General features: G+C 36.2%; 1 protein-coding gene across 2 annotated transcripts in view; it reads right to left on the bottom strand.

Annotated features, from left to right (window-relative positions):
• Nucleotides 1-1885: 1885 nt before the first annotated feature.
• PARP8 (poly(ADP-ribose) polymerase family member 8) overlaps nucleotides 1886-18156 on the bottom strand; it is a 197086-nt gene continuing 180815 nt past the window's right edge. For both annotated transcript variants that reach the window (XM_027520534.1, XM_027520533.1), the window contains exons 26-27: nucleotides 17242-17326; nucleotides 1886-6474 (exon numbers count right to left, since the gene is read on the bottom strand). In XM_027520534.1, the coding sequence (XP_027376335.1) occupies nucleotides 6372-6474; nucleotides 17242-17326 (188 nt within the window). In that variant the 3' untranslated portion in view covers nucleotides 1886-6371. The remainder of the gene's footprint in view (nucleotides 6475-17241; nucleotides 17327-18156) is intronic.

The raw sequence follows: 18156 nt of genomic DNA on the forward strand, positions 1-18156 counted from the left end.
GGGAATCTGCTATGATTCTTACATTTGCTATCCATTTTGCCAAGTGAGGACCTCAACCGTAATAAACATGATTTATTAGAAAGAGCACAAAGATGAAATTAAGAAACGCTTATCCTAGGTTTGGAGCCTAGGGATCCCTTTGGCAAGGTGTTTAAGTTCTCATCTACACAAGATAAACATATCTGCTAACACATTTTACAGTTATGTTGATGAAAAAATGAGATAAGTGCTTTCTAAACTATCAACAGCTACATAAAGCAAATCTTATCTAACTAAAAATTACTCTTATCTGAAACTCCAGAATACATGATTTTAAAACTATGTATACATATTTGGTATCTTTGAAATTTTCAGCCTTTTTAGATACAAGTTACAAATGACTACTATTTGAAATATTTTTAAAAAGGGACCTGGAAGTTGGGAACGGAGATATAGGCCAACTATTCAGCGAATTCTCAACACTGGCTTTCAAAAAAAGTGGCCTGTATAACTTTTACTTAGTTAACCCGGAATGCAGAACAACACTCTTGCCAGCAACATTCCTATGAGGAGAAATGTCATTCCCTGTCAGAGAGAATGACAGCTTCAGCAGTCAGTAAGACTGAGCCATGAAGTCAAAAAGATAATCATTAAAAATTTGGTTGAGCAATCCAAAACTAAACACTCAAAAGCAGTTAAGTGCTTTTTGATATACATATTATCTACAACAAAGCAAAAGCAGATATAAAAGCAAATCATTGTAACTTTGTTACAGAAAGATTATGAAAAAGTGGTGAATAAGTAAATGGAAATTAGTAGTACACTACTCATCAACACTAATTTAAGGATTAAGTGTCCTATTAACAAAGGATTAAAGGATCAAAATGCCATTTGGATTGCAGTTTTTATTTCAACAAACAAAAGTATTTAGGAGCTTGTGTAGCTTCACTCAAGTCTTTCATCTGTAAGCCTACTTTATGTCTTATACCCGCTTTCCTTCTATCTTTGTTTTAAAGATTTTGTCCTCAGATAGGAGACAGACTATTAATTGTCCTCATGCCCACAGATCTCCCAAGCCATCTCCTCCATCGTTGCCTGTATTGTTGGTGGTTCCCATTCAGCATCACTGACTTTGGGCTATAAATGAATTATTTCCAAAAGTGTGTTTTCATTTTCCAAATAGATTGAAAGCTCCATGAGGTCAACACAAAATCTAATCCTCTCTGTTCCTTATACTGACCATCAAGATACAAACTCTTAACAAATATTTCTAGAGTGACTGAAATCAAACCTAAAAAACAGAAATCTGTTATCTATGGTTTCACAGCTATAAAGGTAACATAAGTAAAATATTTATTATGAAAATATAAACTTAGCTCTTCACAAATATTTACTACTAAAGTGTTTAGAGAACAGTATTTATTTATGGACTAATATCTTATTCAGTTAATGAAGTGCATTTTATAAAAAGTGGTGCTTTAACAATCAATTTCCAATTACTAATCAAGTCAGAATGCTTAGAGAAGTTGGGACAGTTCATTTGAGATGCTCCAGTTGATACCATGCCAGTGGGTTTATAAATAGAGCATATATATATATATATACATATATAATGTACAAAAATGTTTTGTTTGAATTCTGTATTTCTTGATGGAACTTGAAATTAAAATGGTATTCACATGACCAAATTAAATCTACCGCAACTATTAATAGTTGGGGGAATATTGGCAAGAAGAGTGTTTTTTTAATTCGCTCTTATTTTAAAAGTATTTTTAAGTAAAAAGGGCAACATCATTTTTAGAGTTTGTTGAAAACTTCAAATATCTAGTCCCCAGAAGCAAGATTCATCATGAGGAATATCTATGGCCTAACCGAGTTTTCAAAATAGTGCCCACATATACCATACTTGTTGAACAAATTCAGATTTATTGAAAGTAAACATTTACATTGGCTACAATGTTAGAACTATTACAAAGCTGAATAAAAGAGGCTTAAGTAGCAATAGAAAGCAAGTGCAGTAAAAAGTGAATAGAGAAAATATTTGGCCTTAGTGATCTTTTGGCAGTATTTACATTATGTACATATTGTTAAATATTTATAGTAACTCTAAGGCACCAAAGGCTAAATAGCAGGTTGCAATACTATTTTGTGCACAAAAGTCAATAAATTTATTGTAAAGAAGGCTGTAGAGTTAAAGAAACATAGGCATGTCTTAATGTTTACATAAAGGAGTGGCTGTATTTTTTAAAATCTCAAATGATACATTAAATATTGGGCAATTGAAGAAATTATTTTCAGGACATTAAATTATGTTGACTATGTAAATAAGCACTATTTTTTACTGACTTGCTGGTAAATGTATAATGTAATCTATTCTTCAACACAGCTTTTTCACACTCATGGATATGTTTTGTCTAAAAACTATTTGAAATTCCTTTGAACTACAAAAACTTATCCTAATACATCAGAGTGTATACAAAATTCCCAAGAAAAATTTACTGGGTAATAATATACATCAAATTTATAATCTGACAAAAATTTAGCAGGCATTCAATGCTAGAATACTTGAATATTCAGTCTGCCATTCTGGTATAGCAGTTGGGTATTTTAATTCTTTAATTGTTAAGAGTGGGCAATTTTTTGCAGCTTCAGGTAAATGGACATAAAATTTACCCATGTAGAAAACCAGTATTAAAGGGAACTAATTATCTTTAAATTTTGCAGATTGAAACCCCTTCACATAACTCACTGGGTGATAACTATGTTATTCATCATAGGTGACTGAAATATCCATATTACCGTACTGTCAAGAGGTACTTGATAACAAAGATCCAGCATGGTCTTGACTGTTTAATTATTTGATCACTTCTGTTTGTAAAATTTTATTTGATCCTTATACTGGAAACCCAATTGATCTTAACAGACATTCTATCATTCGTCCTGAGGTAGTATTATAATGAAGAATTCAGCAGGACAATAGAATAACATATTTTTAAAATGTGCTTCAAGTGCCACCATGAAATCCATATATTTAGATGGCAGACAGTCTAAAGTTGAATGTCCCCTCATGACATACTAAATCGCTATCTGATGAAGTCATTCAAACTTTAACAAGGATGATGAAGTCTTCCTTAGAATTTTCTAAAACACCATGCCCTAAGGCAAATTATGGTATTACAGTATAAAGTACTGTTAAAATTCTTTCAGTGATAATAAAGACTCATAGACTTACATATTAAAAGTTTCCTTTCTTTTAGCTGAGGGGAGAATAATTGAGAGATTTCTTTTCTAAACTCTTAAATTTTTCAATGAGAAATATCACAGCATTAAAATAGCTTGCCTAAGTTTCTTGTATCACATAGTATTTGAGAATGAATTTAAGGAGGTGATACTCTTACATTTAAATTTAAAAACCACCTTCAAATCCAATATTTGACTGAGATTTGTTGAGCAACAAAATAAAAATAATTGTAACAGAATACAATTTAAGGCATCAAAGACCTCACCATAATGTATTTTATAGCACTCGGCTATAAGTATATTATTACTGTTTTTCTCTTCTTGAATGTTTGATCATTTTCTTCTCTTCTTAAATACACTGGACAATGACAGAGGATGAATTATTCATAGTGAAATGTTTACAAAATCAGTAATGCAGGAAAAAAAGTAGAACTAATAAATTAAGGCTCTTCTTCCCCTACTTTAAGAATGAAAATAAATGATTGCTTTTGCTCAGTGAGTTAATATTAAGCAGTAATGGCTACATCAATAATGTAACTATTACAAAGCATCAGTGAACAGACTTCAAGTGATTATAGAAGAACAACACAATATCACATATTTGGAATCATCAAATAAGTCAAAAGATAATTTCTTAAAAGAAGTGACTGAATCAAGGCGTGATAATAATGTTTAAACTTCTAAATTTAAAGGACCTGTTTGGATTTTGAAAGCACGATATTCATCTACTAACAGGTATTGAAATTAGATTCTGTAGAAATAAAGATAAGCATCAGTATACTATAGTATTCCCAACATCAAAAGTCCAATTAAAAGACTGGATTTTAGAATACTGATTTAAATATTTACTTTTAGAATATTGGCTTAAAAAGGCTCTGACAGTTTTTCAAAAAAAATTAAAATCTGTCAGTCTGCCTTGCAAAATCATTCAATTGATTATCATTAGAAGACATTATCATAAAAGATGTCTATTATCTGTAATAATTTAGTAGGCATTAAAGCTATCAATTACTTCCCTTGCTCTGTTAGCTGAATCTACTTTCATGCTTAAGTTGATAGTAGAAGTTTGTATTATGAAGTTTTATCTCCTCTAAATAGTCTCCCTTGAGTCCTCCAAGCTCCCTTTCCAGTTCAGCTTCTAACACAACACTCCTTACTGATCACTCAACTGTTAAATAAACCCTTACTGGATTGGTGGTTTTTAAATTATGCTTGGAGGTACTACAGAGAGTTTTTGGAGGTGCCTCAGTGGTCCTAGTGGCCAAACATATGCGGTTTCAGGATTTCAATTTCCAAATCCTGCTATTACAGCTTTATATTTATGTCATATATATGAATGTTCCACAAAATTATTTTGAAGAAGTAATTTTTTTACTTTTGTTACTTTTTAAAACACAGTAAAGGGACTTGGGAGACTATGGGAGTCATGGCAGAAAGCAGCAAGCAGTCCTCTTGTCCCACGTAAAGTCTTCAAATATCTGGTCACAGAAGACTGAATAAGATACTGTACCTTGGCCCTGCCATACCAATATTATCCTTCAGTCTGGCCTTGAGTTCAGAGGCACAAGTCAAAACAGATCAATATTTTAAGTGGATCCTATCACAATGATGAATATCCCAACCACTTCAAGTCTATTTTTGCAGAAATAAGTGGCATATCAATTATTTACAATATAAGAAAACAAATGATTAAGAAATGCTTCCTAGATGGCAACCTTTAACAATGCGGATGACCTTTGTTCTCACCTTTTATACCAAAGGAAAATAAGCACAGAATTTATAATATTACACTTGCAAATGAGTGTACATTTAAAATTTTTTCTTTTTAAATAGAGTCAGATATGAGCCTTGATTCAGGGTTTGAATGGAGTGGCAGACTTGCTAATTAAACTGCTCTCATGAATGGCCTTATTCCAAAAACATCATGCAGGAAAATAAACACTGTCAATTAAAACTTGTAATGAATAAGAACTCAGGATCCAAAGAAACAGAAACAATTTTGATGAGCACATGACTCGAAAAGAGAATGCTGAGAGCTGGTGTTACTGTTCTCTGTAAACGTATTCATATTCTTTTAATATAAAAGAAATTTCAAAGTTTGTCTTCTTTCTCAACATGAAAAACAAACTAAGCACAGATCTTAAATGAAAAAATATAAAAAGGCTGGTGTGGTATAAATAAATGTAAAAAACATTCCATTGTAGGAAATAAAAATATATATACTGTTTGGTTAAATTCAAGGTCTTTCTTTTAAACATATGATCATTCAAATACAGATTTAGTCCACCAGGGGTGTCTACATACCCCAGATTACAACATTATAACATTATAAAGAGTTTAACTGAAGGGAAAATTCTTTAAACAAATAGAAAATTTGTTTGCAAATATTTTCAGTGAATGAATGGTGATGAATTTGGCTCATATCTTGCTTTATGTCCAGAGAGAATATCATTTTCTTACTGAATATTATTTTCTTTCCATTGAATGAGAACAGAACTGTGGAGCTATGCCATCTTTGTTGTTAAAATACATATATGTGTAGATGCACACATATATGCACAATCAGACATTTGATGCATGAATCTATAGATACGTATATTACATACTTTTAGGCAAAGCACTGCATCTAAAGACCTAATTGTTTTCATATAAGGAAAAATAACAGATTAGGAAACATCCTTCCCCAAAACATTCGAACTTTCATACTGCTAATTATATAGCACATCAGAATGGGCAAACATTATACTTTTTGCAAAGTCTCTTACAGATTTAGACGCCATTATAAAATGCTTTCAATTCTCTTTTGGTACCCTAAGATGTCGGTATATAATATTAAATTTCCAATTAGAGAGTTTAATATAAAAATATCAGCACAAAACTGTTTTTTCAATCTGTTTATTGTGTGAGGAACCCAAACTTCAGTTTAAGTGCTGTGTAATTTTATTACTAGATTCCATAACCCTACAATTGATAAATTATATACCATTTTAGGTATTTAATGATATACTTAGAAATACTAAGAAAAAAATCAGTATTCAAAGGATTAATTTTGTTTATAATAACAATAAATTATTTTATCATCTTCTTCAGTTCAAAATCCAGCTTTGAACCCGAGGAAGGCTTTCAAATCATGTGAATTAAATGGTGGTCCTCTAACCAGTAGCAGTTTGATTACCAATTACTCGAAGGATCTCTTTGTGAATGCCTCCTTCTTGCGTGTTAATATTTGCGTCTCCCACTTGGCCATCTTCATAGCTAAAACACAAAAACATCAAACATTCAAAAAGATGAAACATTCAAGAACATTTTGAGAGCACTTAAGACAGCTTAGAAATGATCTCTGATACCTAAAGTACTGTCCAAAGGAATCAACAGAAGGACAATTCTCAGTTATATTTAATAACATGATCACATTACTAAATGCAGAAAAGGTCACATCACTAAACACATGATTATTCCACATCATGCCCTGATTTGCCCCTTCATTTTAAATTTTAACCCCCCATAAAGCATTGCTTGAATGGAGGAAGCATGCCAGTGTCTTTGGCCCTGTGAACACTTCCCTCAGCAGTTGTTATTTGAAGCCTGCTGAGAAAGAACATACTGACTTCAGTTTTATGTTCCTTGGTTTCTTGACTTCTTTGCTCCATTACTACTTCAATTATTTCTTTATTTTCTGATCAGTAACACTCTCAGAAAAATCACCTTACCTTCCACCATTGCTCCTGCAGGATTCTTGCCTTTTAATTACTATTCGGTTGTAATCAGTGCTGTTTTTTTTTTTTTTTTTTTCCCTTATCACTGGTTGCTGTATTTAGTCCAACTAAATTAAAACCCTATTCTTATTTATGCTGGTACTACACATAAGAAAGCAAGTCTGCCAAGTTTAGCTAAGTAATAGAAGTGAAAATACATTAAAAGACTGCGATTACTAAGTCCTTTAGAAAGAAATAATTACATTTTAGATGATAATTCATTTCCTCAAATAAACTTACTTGGGCAATAAGAATTTCCCAGGAATGAATTTTTAAACTTCCATGATAATATTCAGAGTAGAATAAGTAATGAATTAATTTTACTTCATAAAAACGACTTCAAGACAGAAGCTTTAGAGAAGTGGTAATTACTTCAAAATAGATAACCAGGGGTGTAAGCACAGAGTCTCAGAGATTAATGTGTGCCACTGTCTTTTTCCCACCAAACCTAAAATTCTCCTGAAATGGTACAATACAGAAAAACAAAATAAATGACATATAACAATGAGAAGTTAGGTCTTTATATAATCAACTGCTTAAAAACCCAGTGATAACTGCATTTGTATCAAGTTTAAACTCCTAAGGGGGCTTCCTTGGTAGCTTAGATGGTAAAGAATCTGCCTTTAAAGCAGGAGACCCAGGTTTGAGCCCTGGGTTGGGAAGATCCCCTGAAGGAAATGGCTACTCACTCCAGTATTCTTGCCTGGAGAACCCCGTGGACAGAGGAGCCTGGCAGGCTACAGTCCATGGGGTTGCAAAGAGTCAGACACAACTGAGAGATTAGCACTTTTTTAAAAAAACTCCTAAGAAATGGCCCAAGATTGCCTACTTGGTTAATTCTTACTGTGCAAATACACACATACACATATGTATACATAAGGCATTCAGTGGTGAAACATTATTGTGAAAAAAGAATAGGATATATGGTACAAAGCCCAGTTGTAAATATTTTCTCAGGAGATCAAACAATATTCTATCATGTCCGACTTTTTACGACCCTATGGACCATAGCCCACTAGGTTCCTCTGTCCATGGGATTCTCCAGGCAAGAATACCGGAGTGGGTTGCCATGCCCTCCCCCAGGGGATCTTCCTGACCCAGTGGTTGAACCTGCAACTCTTTATGTCTCCTGCATTGGTAGGTGGGTTCTTTACCAGTAGTGCCACCTGAGAAGCCTCTGTTACAAACTAGAGAATGTGTAAAGCAAAACACTTTAGAATTATCCAGATCTAATCAGGTGTTTTGAAGCAAACTGTATAGAAATATATCTTATTGGACAAGTAAAATATGTTAGCCTTGTTTTTATATAAATTCTGGCTACTCACTGGATCAAGAGTAGGTTGAGCCATCCATAATTCTGAGCAAGGCTGGGGAAGCAACCTGGCTTGCAGGCTCAGCCCAAAGAAGATAATGGTGCTTTACCAAACCAACTGAGCTAGCTCCTCTAGGATACAGATTATGGAAAACTTTTTAAAGAGATTGACAAAAAGAGTATAAAGCAGACACAAAGAAAACCATATTGCTTTGAGAGAAGTGGGAAGAATGGCAGGTCCTAGAATTGTTTTGTTCTTGATGACTTTCCAATTTCAGGTCCCAGTCCACCGTGTAACTCCAGCCTAAATTTCCTCATAGGAGATTATGTCTATGATACTTTGGGTATAGTCAACACACCTACTGTGTCCCCTGTGCTTTGGACACAATGTTGAGTAAAATATTCTCATCTTTATAGATATCCCAGCAGCAGCCTACATCTCTCTTCTTTTTAATTTAAAGTGGATGTTGATTAAAATTTGTCTGTAATACGTCATAATTTCCATTTTCTCCTTAACCCACTGCAATTATTCTTCAGGTCCTACTGCTAAGTTGCTTCAGTGGTGTCCGACTCTATGCGACCCCATAGACGGCAGCCCACCAGGCTCCCCCGTCCCTGGGATTCTCCAGGCAAGAACACTGGAGTGGGTTGCCATTTCCTTCTCCAATGCATGAAAGTGAAAAGTGAAAGGGAAGTCGCTCAGTCCTGTCCGACTCTTCGCGACCCCATGGACTGCAGCCTACCAGGCTCCTCCGTCCATGGGATTTTCCAGGCAAAAGTACTGGAGTGGGGTGCCATTGCCTTCTCCCTCAGGTCCTACTACTATCCTGAAAAATACTGACAACGGTTGCGCATGGCAACCAGAAGACTATATCCACTATGTCCGCAGCATGGGATACAGTTGATGGCTTTTTCGTGAAGCTGTATCATCTCTTCCCTCCTTAGTTGGCCCTTTGATAATTAATTCTCAGTCTCCTTCATTGCATTTTCTTCCCTAACCTCCCATTTCAGTGCTGGTTTTATTCACAATTCACTCCTCTGTGTTCTTTCTTTTCACGATATGCAAAGAAAGAACATAGTCTTTAGTCTCTCCCACTGTTGTTACTATCAGCCACTTGCCGATTCCTAAAACTGTATCTCCAATCCTTACATCTTGCCCTAACTATACACTTCCTACAGAAATCACAGAGGTGGTGTATTTAAAACTGAAATTTAATTTATTAATTCAAAACCGACTGCTCTTTTCTATTCTGTCAGTCTTTAAACTTGAAGTACTACCATCTATCAGGAATAACAGGAAAACCAGTTATTCTTGGTTATGCCATGTGCCCAAATCTAATAAATCATCTGGTTATCTCACTTCCAGTTTCCTACTTATTCTCACTTGCAACTTCTCTCAATCTGACACCATCAACTTCATTTAGGCTTTCACTGGTAAACAAATCTAATGGTAAAGAATTCGATTGCCAGTGCAGGAGATGCAAGAGACTTGGGTTTGATCCCTGGGTTGGGAAGATCCCCTGGGGTAGGAAATGGCAACCCACTCCAGTATTCTGGGCCTGGTAAGTTCCACGGACAGAGGAGCCCAGTGGGCTACGGTCCATGAGGTCACACAGTAGGACACGACTGAGTGTGCACACACACACACACACACACACACACATACACACTATTCGTCTAATGAGTGATTTTCAAATTGCACGTTGTATACAGTTAGCAGGCTCTGAAATTAATTTAGACTGTGCAGGCTAGCATTTTTCAATGAAATTAGAATAGAGAAGGGCAGTAAGTACCAACCAAGATTGTTCTTTCCCTGGTCCCAATGTCAAATACATTTCTTTTTGTAGTGAGAAACGCTGATCTAGACGATTCTACTAAACATGGTAACTAGTTTTTCTAGCTCTACACTTATCCGCACCATCCCTCCTACAAGACTATTCTCTGCCCTGCTAAAGTGATGCAAATGGCCATTGCTTTACTTGTAAAACAAGATCCAACGTCACTGCCATTCACTCTAGAGTCCTTCCTAATCCAAACATAAATTTCCTCTCCAGTCATGCCCCATCTCTCTCCCCTCACTCTATTTTCCATTCAGATGGAAGGGTTCTCTGTACCCAAATACACATTCACTGACACTCAAAAAGCCTTTGACGTTACAGAGAGTAGGTGAGACTCACATTCTTTAAATAAACTATAATAATTTAGAGAAAGAACATAAGGGAGAAAAGAACAGAGAGCAAGAATGAGAAATTGAGCTGAAAGTATCAGGAAAAATGCTTATTTTTCCATTGTCTGTGAAGCCCATAGGAAATACAACAGTTGAGGGCTGAAGGATAAAATTGATCAAAGGCATTTGGGTGTCTGAAACTATGAAGCATATATAATAATAAAGGAAAACCCAACTACCATTTGAGTTAGTCAACCAGCAGGGCTTAGATACTTGAATTACTAGTGGCATTACAGCGTTTACTATAATATAGCATATAGACTATTTTCAGTTATTATTATTACTAAGTTGTTAATGTAAAACTGTTGTTTTACGTTAAACATGTTGCAGTTTACCTACATCTAGAAAGCAACAAAATTTTAAAAAGAAATAGAGCAAGAATGATATCAACAGGGAAGTGATACACTTGAGTGGGGGTTTCTGAAGAAGGAAATATGAAATTATCTGCAAGAAGACAAAAATTACTTATGTTATTAGTGATATAAAAAGTGTGGAAGTGTTGGTTGCTCAAGTGTGGGCAACTCTTGGTGACGCCATGGACTATACCCAGCCAGGCTCCTCTGTGTGTGGGATTCTCCACGCAAGGATACCGGGATGGGTTGCCATTTCCTTCTCCAGATGATCTTCCTGACCCAGAGATCAAATCTGGGTCTCTCACTGCATTGGCAGGATTCTTTACCACTGGCGCCACTTGGGAAGCTCATAGCAGCTTTGGGACAGTTTTAAGACTGGTACACATACATGTGTTTTCTGATTTCCTAAATCTGGAATCCAGAAATGGTAGTACTGCTTTTCATTAGCTGCAGGGAGGAGAAATTCACTGTGAACTGAATGACATTCAGCACGTCTCCAAAGTTCCTGTAAGAAATCTGATGCTGTAAGTGCATTGTCTACTTCACAGCCCATGTAGAAATCTCTTGATTAAGTTAGAACATTCAGTCTTTTGTCACTGCTTTCATTCAATATGTATTAAGTCTTTCTGCACAAGACATGAGATTCCCAAACACAGACAGAATTTGCATTTTACTAGGGGAGATAATAGAGTTATGCAGTTAACTGGAGGACAAGGCAGCCTGGGTGAACAAAGAAAGGGCAAGCAGAAGTCACAGTAAAGACAGATATCCTGTCTGACTGGGACGCCGGGAAAGGCCCCATGGAAAAGACCACATAGTTACGCCTGGAAAGGTTGATTAAAGGCTGAACTGGTGAGAAGGCCAAGCACTAGTACTGACTGAGCAAAGGCATGGTGAATGGGAACAACAGTTGCAAGTTTTTTCAAGAAATGGCTTGGAAAATAATTTTATTCAATGAGTGGTTTATATGGATAATTGAAGTCAAGTCAGATGGGCACCATGTTGCAGAATGCCAATTTTTTTGTTTTGTTTTGTTAATAACTATTAGCCTTCATGAACAAGGAATAATCAAACTCTCCTTTTGGAAAAATAATGTGGTATAAATTGTATGATCTTATTAACTGTTGTTAACTCTAAGGTGGGACTATGATGGGTGACTGTCTCTCTTTCAACTTGCTTTTGATTTCAGTGTCTGTACATTGAACAGGTACCACTAATGTAATAATGTTTTTTATAATCTGGCAGTATAAAAAAATAGGTTAGGAGCAATGAAGAAAGCAGAAGCATGGAAAATAACTAGCAATCTTCTGGTGTACTGCAGGGAGTTTACGATACACATGGAAACTCGTGAAAAGATGTACTTGGGAACCGATGACTAGCAAGCAAGGAAAAAGAAACTGAAAGCTACAGCTCAGGTTCCAAGTCTCCTTGATGTATGACGTGAGCAGAGATGGAGGAAGTTGTGAAAGCAGATAGGGGATTTAGCAATAACAGGCTCCACTTTGTACGTAATGATCTGAAAATTAGTCGACTTTGGAGGGGAGGGAAATATCCAGCAAGCAGTTATAAAATTGGCATTTCATTCATTCCTACTTATCTGCCAAGCACTATACTGGTGACCTATGTAGTGCCCAGTCTCAAGAGGCATACAGAGTAGTAGTGGAGGAGACAATACATAAAAAGAACAATCCAATCATAGAAACACATCCAAGGTGTTATACAGTAACAAAAAGGAGCAGCACAAAGGCATCAAGAGAAGTTTCTGGGAGGAGGGAAGATATACACTAAGATTTAAACGAGCAGTGGGAATTAGACAGGTAATATTGAAGAGATAGGCAATAGAGAAAAGAATGAAAGAAAGGATCCAAGCTTAATGAAGAAAGGAAAGAAGAACAGCATGGAGTGCAGAAATTCCAGCATACAGGTCAGATTGCACAGCGTAACATTCCAGGTATGAGACAGCGGCCAGTGGAAAATGATGGGCCATGCAGCTGGGCATCTCTTCCTCCTTCAACACAGTGGTGTTGAAAAAAAGAACAAAGCATCAAGGAGTCAGTTGGTTCCCTTTGTAAAGGAGACTGGACTTCATCTTATAAGCAGTAAGCAGCTATCAAAGACTTTTAAGTAGGGGAGTGATGTGGCAGTTTCAATCTTGGAAAGAGATCTGGGTTAGAGACAGAGAAATTGGATTTATTACAGACTGGGGATGAAGCAAAGCTCTCAGATCGTATCAGTTTGATGTCACACAGCTTATGTCACTGAGCCATGACTGAATGTCCTGTTGTCTAACTTCATAAATAAGCTGTCTCCTTGCTATGCTCCCATTCAAACACTGTATTTTTTTTGCAAAATCATGGTGCAATGTATCTCTTATTTCTCAAAATAGCCATTCTACAGTTCTTATTTCATAAACTTCTCTTATAGCTACCTTTTTAAGATATATTTCAAACTCTGACCTAAAATAAAAACCATACATATTCTAAAACATTTTCCTTTTTGTGCCCCCTCGCCTTTTTGTTCATTAAAAATTAACTGAAAAGCAGCTGTGTATCATATATCATACAAGCTGATTCAGGGCATGCAGGGCAGTAAAAAACAACAACAACAACAACAACAATAGGAGTTCTGCCCTTTAAGAGTTAACATATAGCCTTATGAAAGAGTCAGACACAACGAATAAACTGGATTTAAATGGAAGTTCTGCACTGAGCTGTAGGAATACCAGGAAGAGAGGTTAATTTTTATTAGGAGCTTCATGGAAGAGGTGGTATTTGAGCTAGACCTTAAAAAGTAGATTTAGATAGGAATTTCTGAAATTTAGCACAGATATCTGCTTCACCCCAGAACCTGAAAATACCCCACATCTCTTTTCTGCAGATGGTCTGTTTTATTTTGTCCTTTCTGCTCTTAAATTTCTGAACATCTTGAAATGTTTTGAAAACATATACCTTATATTGATATGACAAAGAAAATACAGTAACAGTTCATCTGCAAACCTTCCTGCTCTAAACCAAAGAACCATGCTAGAACCTAACCAAACGCTTAGGTGGAAATATCAGATAGAAAGATACAAAAACTGGCAGTTCTTAAAGTGTCCTTGGTCCCGAGTAGCTGAGGGAGAAGATACACTCCCACCTCTGCAAGTTTTCACGATGGCAGTGACGGGGGTAGGATAGCACGGGGTGCCCATGGCTCTAGATGCACCCAATCGATTGCCTTCTCTTGGATTTTATTATTCATTCCCATTTACGGAAAATATCAATATTTTCTGTAAATATAAAATATATTTGATATTTGATCAAATATATTCCAAAAGACCAAAATATCAAGTTTTCCTCTCCAGCTTTAAAATCCCCATTTAGTGTGAAATAAACATTTTTGTTGTATATGACCAGAGCACAAAGTGGTTTTTACATCCCTTGTTTAAGCCCAAATTCTGGCCCTTTAAAAACAGCTGCCTGCTTTCTATATATTGACATTAATGTCTTTGTGCACATGAGTCTCAAGATTAGTAACAAAATCAAGCTTTAGTTTGATCAGTTCCTAGATACTCAAAACTGGCTGGAATCTGTTCTTAAAATCTGAATTACTACATTTTGCCTGAAGCATATATATTTGGTTAAGTTTATTCATTTTTGGAATTTTCCAACAAAATTTTTTTCAAACTTCTTATTCTTCTGTTTTCCCTATCTGATATTGTCCTTTAAATTTTACTTTAAATTTTTTCTGATGCCCTAATCCCTAAAATTTCCCGTTTTCCCCTCATTCTCTGGTATTGTTTACTTTTTGGGAAGAATGTGATTAGAATATCACATAGCTGTTTTATTCTCTCCTTCATTCTGGAAATCAGATTAGCATGGAATTTATTATAATTCACTACTTTATATCCTAGTCATCAGGAACAGTTCCTAACTAGAAATCACACAATGTGTAAAATAAATAAATAAAATAAGAACAGAAATTTAGTTTCTGATTACAGAATATTTGTGAAAACTCATTTTTTCTCAATTTATTTTTTTCCTAGATGCTACCGCTCACTGGGGAGTCACAACACTAGTAGAAGTCTGTGATTATATCTTTTATAAAGAAAGAAACTGATGGTTGTAATTAGAATGTACATTCATTAGTGAATTGATTTTCCTTTTGATGTGTTTTGAATCTTATCAATTTTCCTTAATTAGTCTCTTCTCTCCTGAGGGATGAAGGATGAAATCTCATTTGTGTTTATAACGAAATGAAAATCATTACCTTAATAGAATTTTCCCCATTTGTATTATTTGGAAAATATCTGAGGATACTGAAAGTATTTTCTTCTCTTGTCTTCAGATGGTCTTTCATTTTTTTCTTATGAAATACAGAAATCCTTCTCTCCAGTCAATATCCACATATGTGCCCTACTGATTTAGTTTAGATATAATTTGTGTAAAACTGCAAAGAAATAATACTACTTCTGAGCACTTTCATATCTAAAGTTGTTTATTTATCTCAACAAATTTGAATTTTAGCATTAACACTAAATGGGGCTTCCCAGGTGGCGCTAGTGGTAAAGAACCTGTCTGATAATACAGGAGACAGAGTTCAATCTCTGGGTAGAGAAGATCTCCTGGAGAAGGGAATGGCAACCCACTCCAGTATTCTTGCCTGGAGAATCAAGGACAGAGGAGCCTGGCGGGCTACAGTCAATGGGATCGCAGAGTTGGACACGAATGAAGCAACTTAGCACACACAACACTAAAAGGAATAGATTAACTAATTAGGGACAGGCTAAGAAAAGGACTCTGGAGTTACTATTCCATCAAAGTTTCCAGCTCACACTCACTGAACAACTTTGTGATTGGAGGTGTCTTATAGAAATTCAATCTTCTAACAATGAATAAGAAGCAATATGAGCAAGAAAGATGAAAGGAAAAAAATATTCAATGACTGCCTTTCATGAGAGACCTGTGCTGTGCTATAACTTCATCTGAATTATAAACTTAAAAAGCAGATGCTTTCCTGGGAGCCTCCAGAGCCATGGAACGCCCTTCTCTACGTTGCCTTTTAGCCCAGGAGGCTGACTGTATGGACTTGATCAATAATTTCCCTTGCCCTCTAGTTTCCCGTAGAGTTTGGCCAATGGAGTGTCCCAGCAGGGCGCTGGCAGGAGGGCAACATCAAGGTTTTGCTTGGCTCCACCCCACAAGAGCCCCCTGGACTGCCTACGTCTCTGAATTGACAGCCATGACTCCTTTCATGGAGCCACGATGAACTAGAAATGTCTCTCCTAACAGGTTTTCATAACTGCTTTCTCTTCTTGTCTTTAGGGACTGGAGGATGTATAACAGCTCTGGTGCTACAAGATCCAGGTTATTGTCCTAGACCTATGATTTCCCAATAACCACACTTTTGTAAGTAATCTAATGTGTATATCTACCTAGATACATGTAAGATCTGTATGTATGTATATGTACACTTATATACACATGTATACACACATATGGGGCCTTCCCTGGTGGCTTAATGCTAAAGAACCCCCCTGCCAATGCAGGAGATGTGGGTTTGATCCCTGGGTCAGGAAGATCCCCTGGAGTAGGAAATGGCAACCCACTCCAGTATTCTTGTCTGGAAAATTCCATGGACAGAGGAGCCTGGCGGATGACAGTCCATGGGGTCCCAAAAGAGTCAGACGTGACTTAGGGACTAAACAACAACACAGTACATACATACACAGTGGTTAAAGAGACCGTGTTTTTCTTCAAATCTTCTAAGCTATGGCTTTTAAACATCCATGTTTTTCACAGCTTATTAAAATAAAACAAAAACATTAATTTGATGAGAAAATGCTGTGCTGTGCTGTGCTTAGTTGCTCAGTCGTGTCTGGCTCTCTGCAACACCATCTACTTTAAGCCTTCCCGGCTCCTCTGTCTATGGGGATTCTCCAGGCAAGAATACTGGGGTGCCATGCCCACCTCCAGGGGATCTTCTCAACCCAGAGATCTAACCCAGGTCTCCTGCATTGCAGGCGGATTCCTTACTGTCTGAGCCACTAGGGAAGCCATGATGAGAAAGTTAAAGAAAGTGACGTCGCTCAGTCATGTCCAACTCTTTGCTACCCCATGGACTGTAGCCTACCACGCTCCTCGGTCCATGGGATTTTCCAGGTAAGAGTACTGGAATGGGTTGCCATTTCCTTCTCCAGAGGATCTTCCCGACCCAGGGATTAAACCCGGGTCTTCTGCATTGCAGGCAGACGTTTTACTGTCTGAGCTACCCGGGAAGTCCATGAGAAAATATCTGTTATATTTTGGCAGCTTAAGTGACCAAACAATAATATAGTCACTATTACCTCATTTATGGAGAAGACAGTAACGTAGGATTTTAAGCCTTTACACTTACACAAAAAAGAATCTTGTGCAGACATGATCAGTATTTGGGACGACCCATATCTCTCCATGTTTGTGCAGGTCAGGTGAGGTGATCACTGTAAAGGGAAGAAAAAAATTAAAGAACTATTTTATTCTAAATACTATATCCCTTTTCTTAGAAATCCAAAAGCAAAACTGCATGTACAAATTAACATATGAAAAATGTTTCATCTTATTAAACTATCAAAAAATGTAAATAAAAACAGTGAAATGCCAAGTAGCAATTTTATGTTTGGAACACACTTAGCATAACAACAATAGGAAGGAAATCACTTTGTATTTATGATGGCAAACAGGTCCTGACTTGGGAACTAGGTAGAAGGTAAGCTAGCATCCTCTACAACTACCAAATATTGAAAAACCCAAAAGACAGTTAACAGTGGTTACCAAAACTCCCAACAGAAGAAGAAAAAATGAACTTTTAGCCAAAGTCAGATTTTAAAGCAAGAACAAAGGAAAGTATATGATATTGTAAATCACCTATCAATTTTCTATCCCAAGTTCAGAAAAGAAGAATAATTTCAGTGTAGGAACAAGAAAGACTTCCTGGGTTATCTACTCAGTGCTCAGTTCATCTTTCAGATTTTTCATGGTATTATACATTCAGACACCAACATAAAGAGGAAGGGGTATAGATGAACAATAGAGATGAACAATACTTGATCAGAAAGAGATAATTACTCTTCTGAGATAGCTGCCAAGAATAAAATATAGCACTGTTTGAAACCTTGCCAGTTGTGCTCTTTGTTTTAACCTTTATGATCTCTGTTGTATTTTCCATCTATGCTCTTTGAGATGGTCCTAAGGAAGAAAGCTTTCACTAGTCTATTATGAGCATTTTGTAAACACACTTAAATTCTTAAATACTGGTAAAATTGAGAATAAA

This window comes from Bos indicus x Bos taurus, chromosome 20, assembly GCF_003369695.1.
Source record: "Bos indicus x Bos taurus breed Angus x Brahman F1 hybrid chromosome 20, Bos_hybrid_MaternalHap_v2.0, whole genome shotgun sequence".
NCBI classification, from domain to species: Eukaryota; Metazoa; Chordata; class Mammalia; order Artiodactyla; family Bovidae; genus Bos; species Bos indicus x Bos taurus.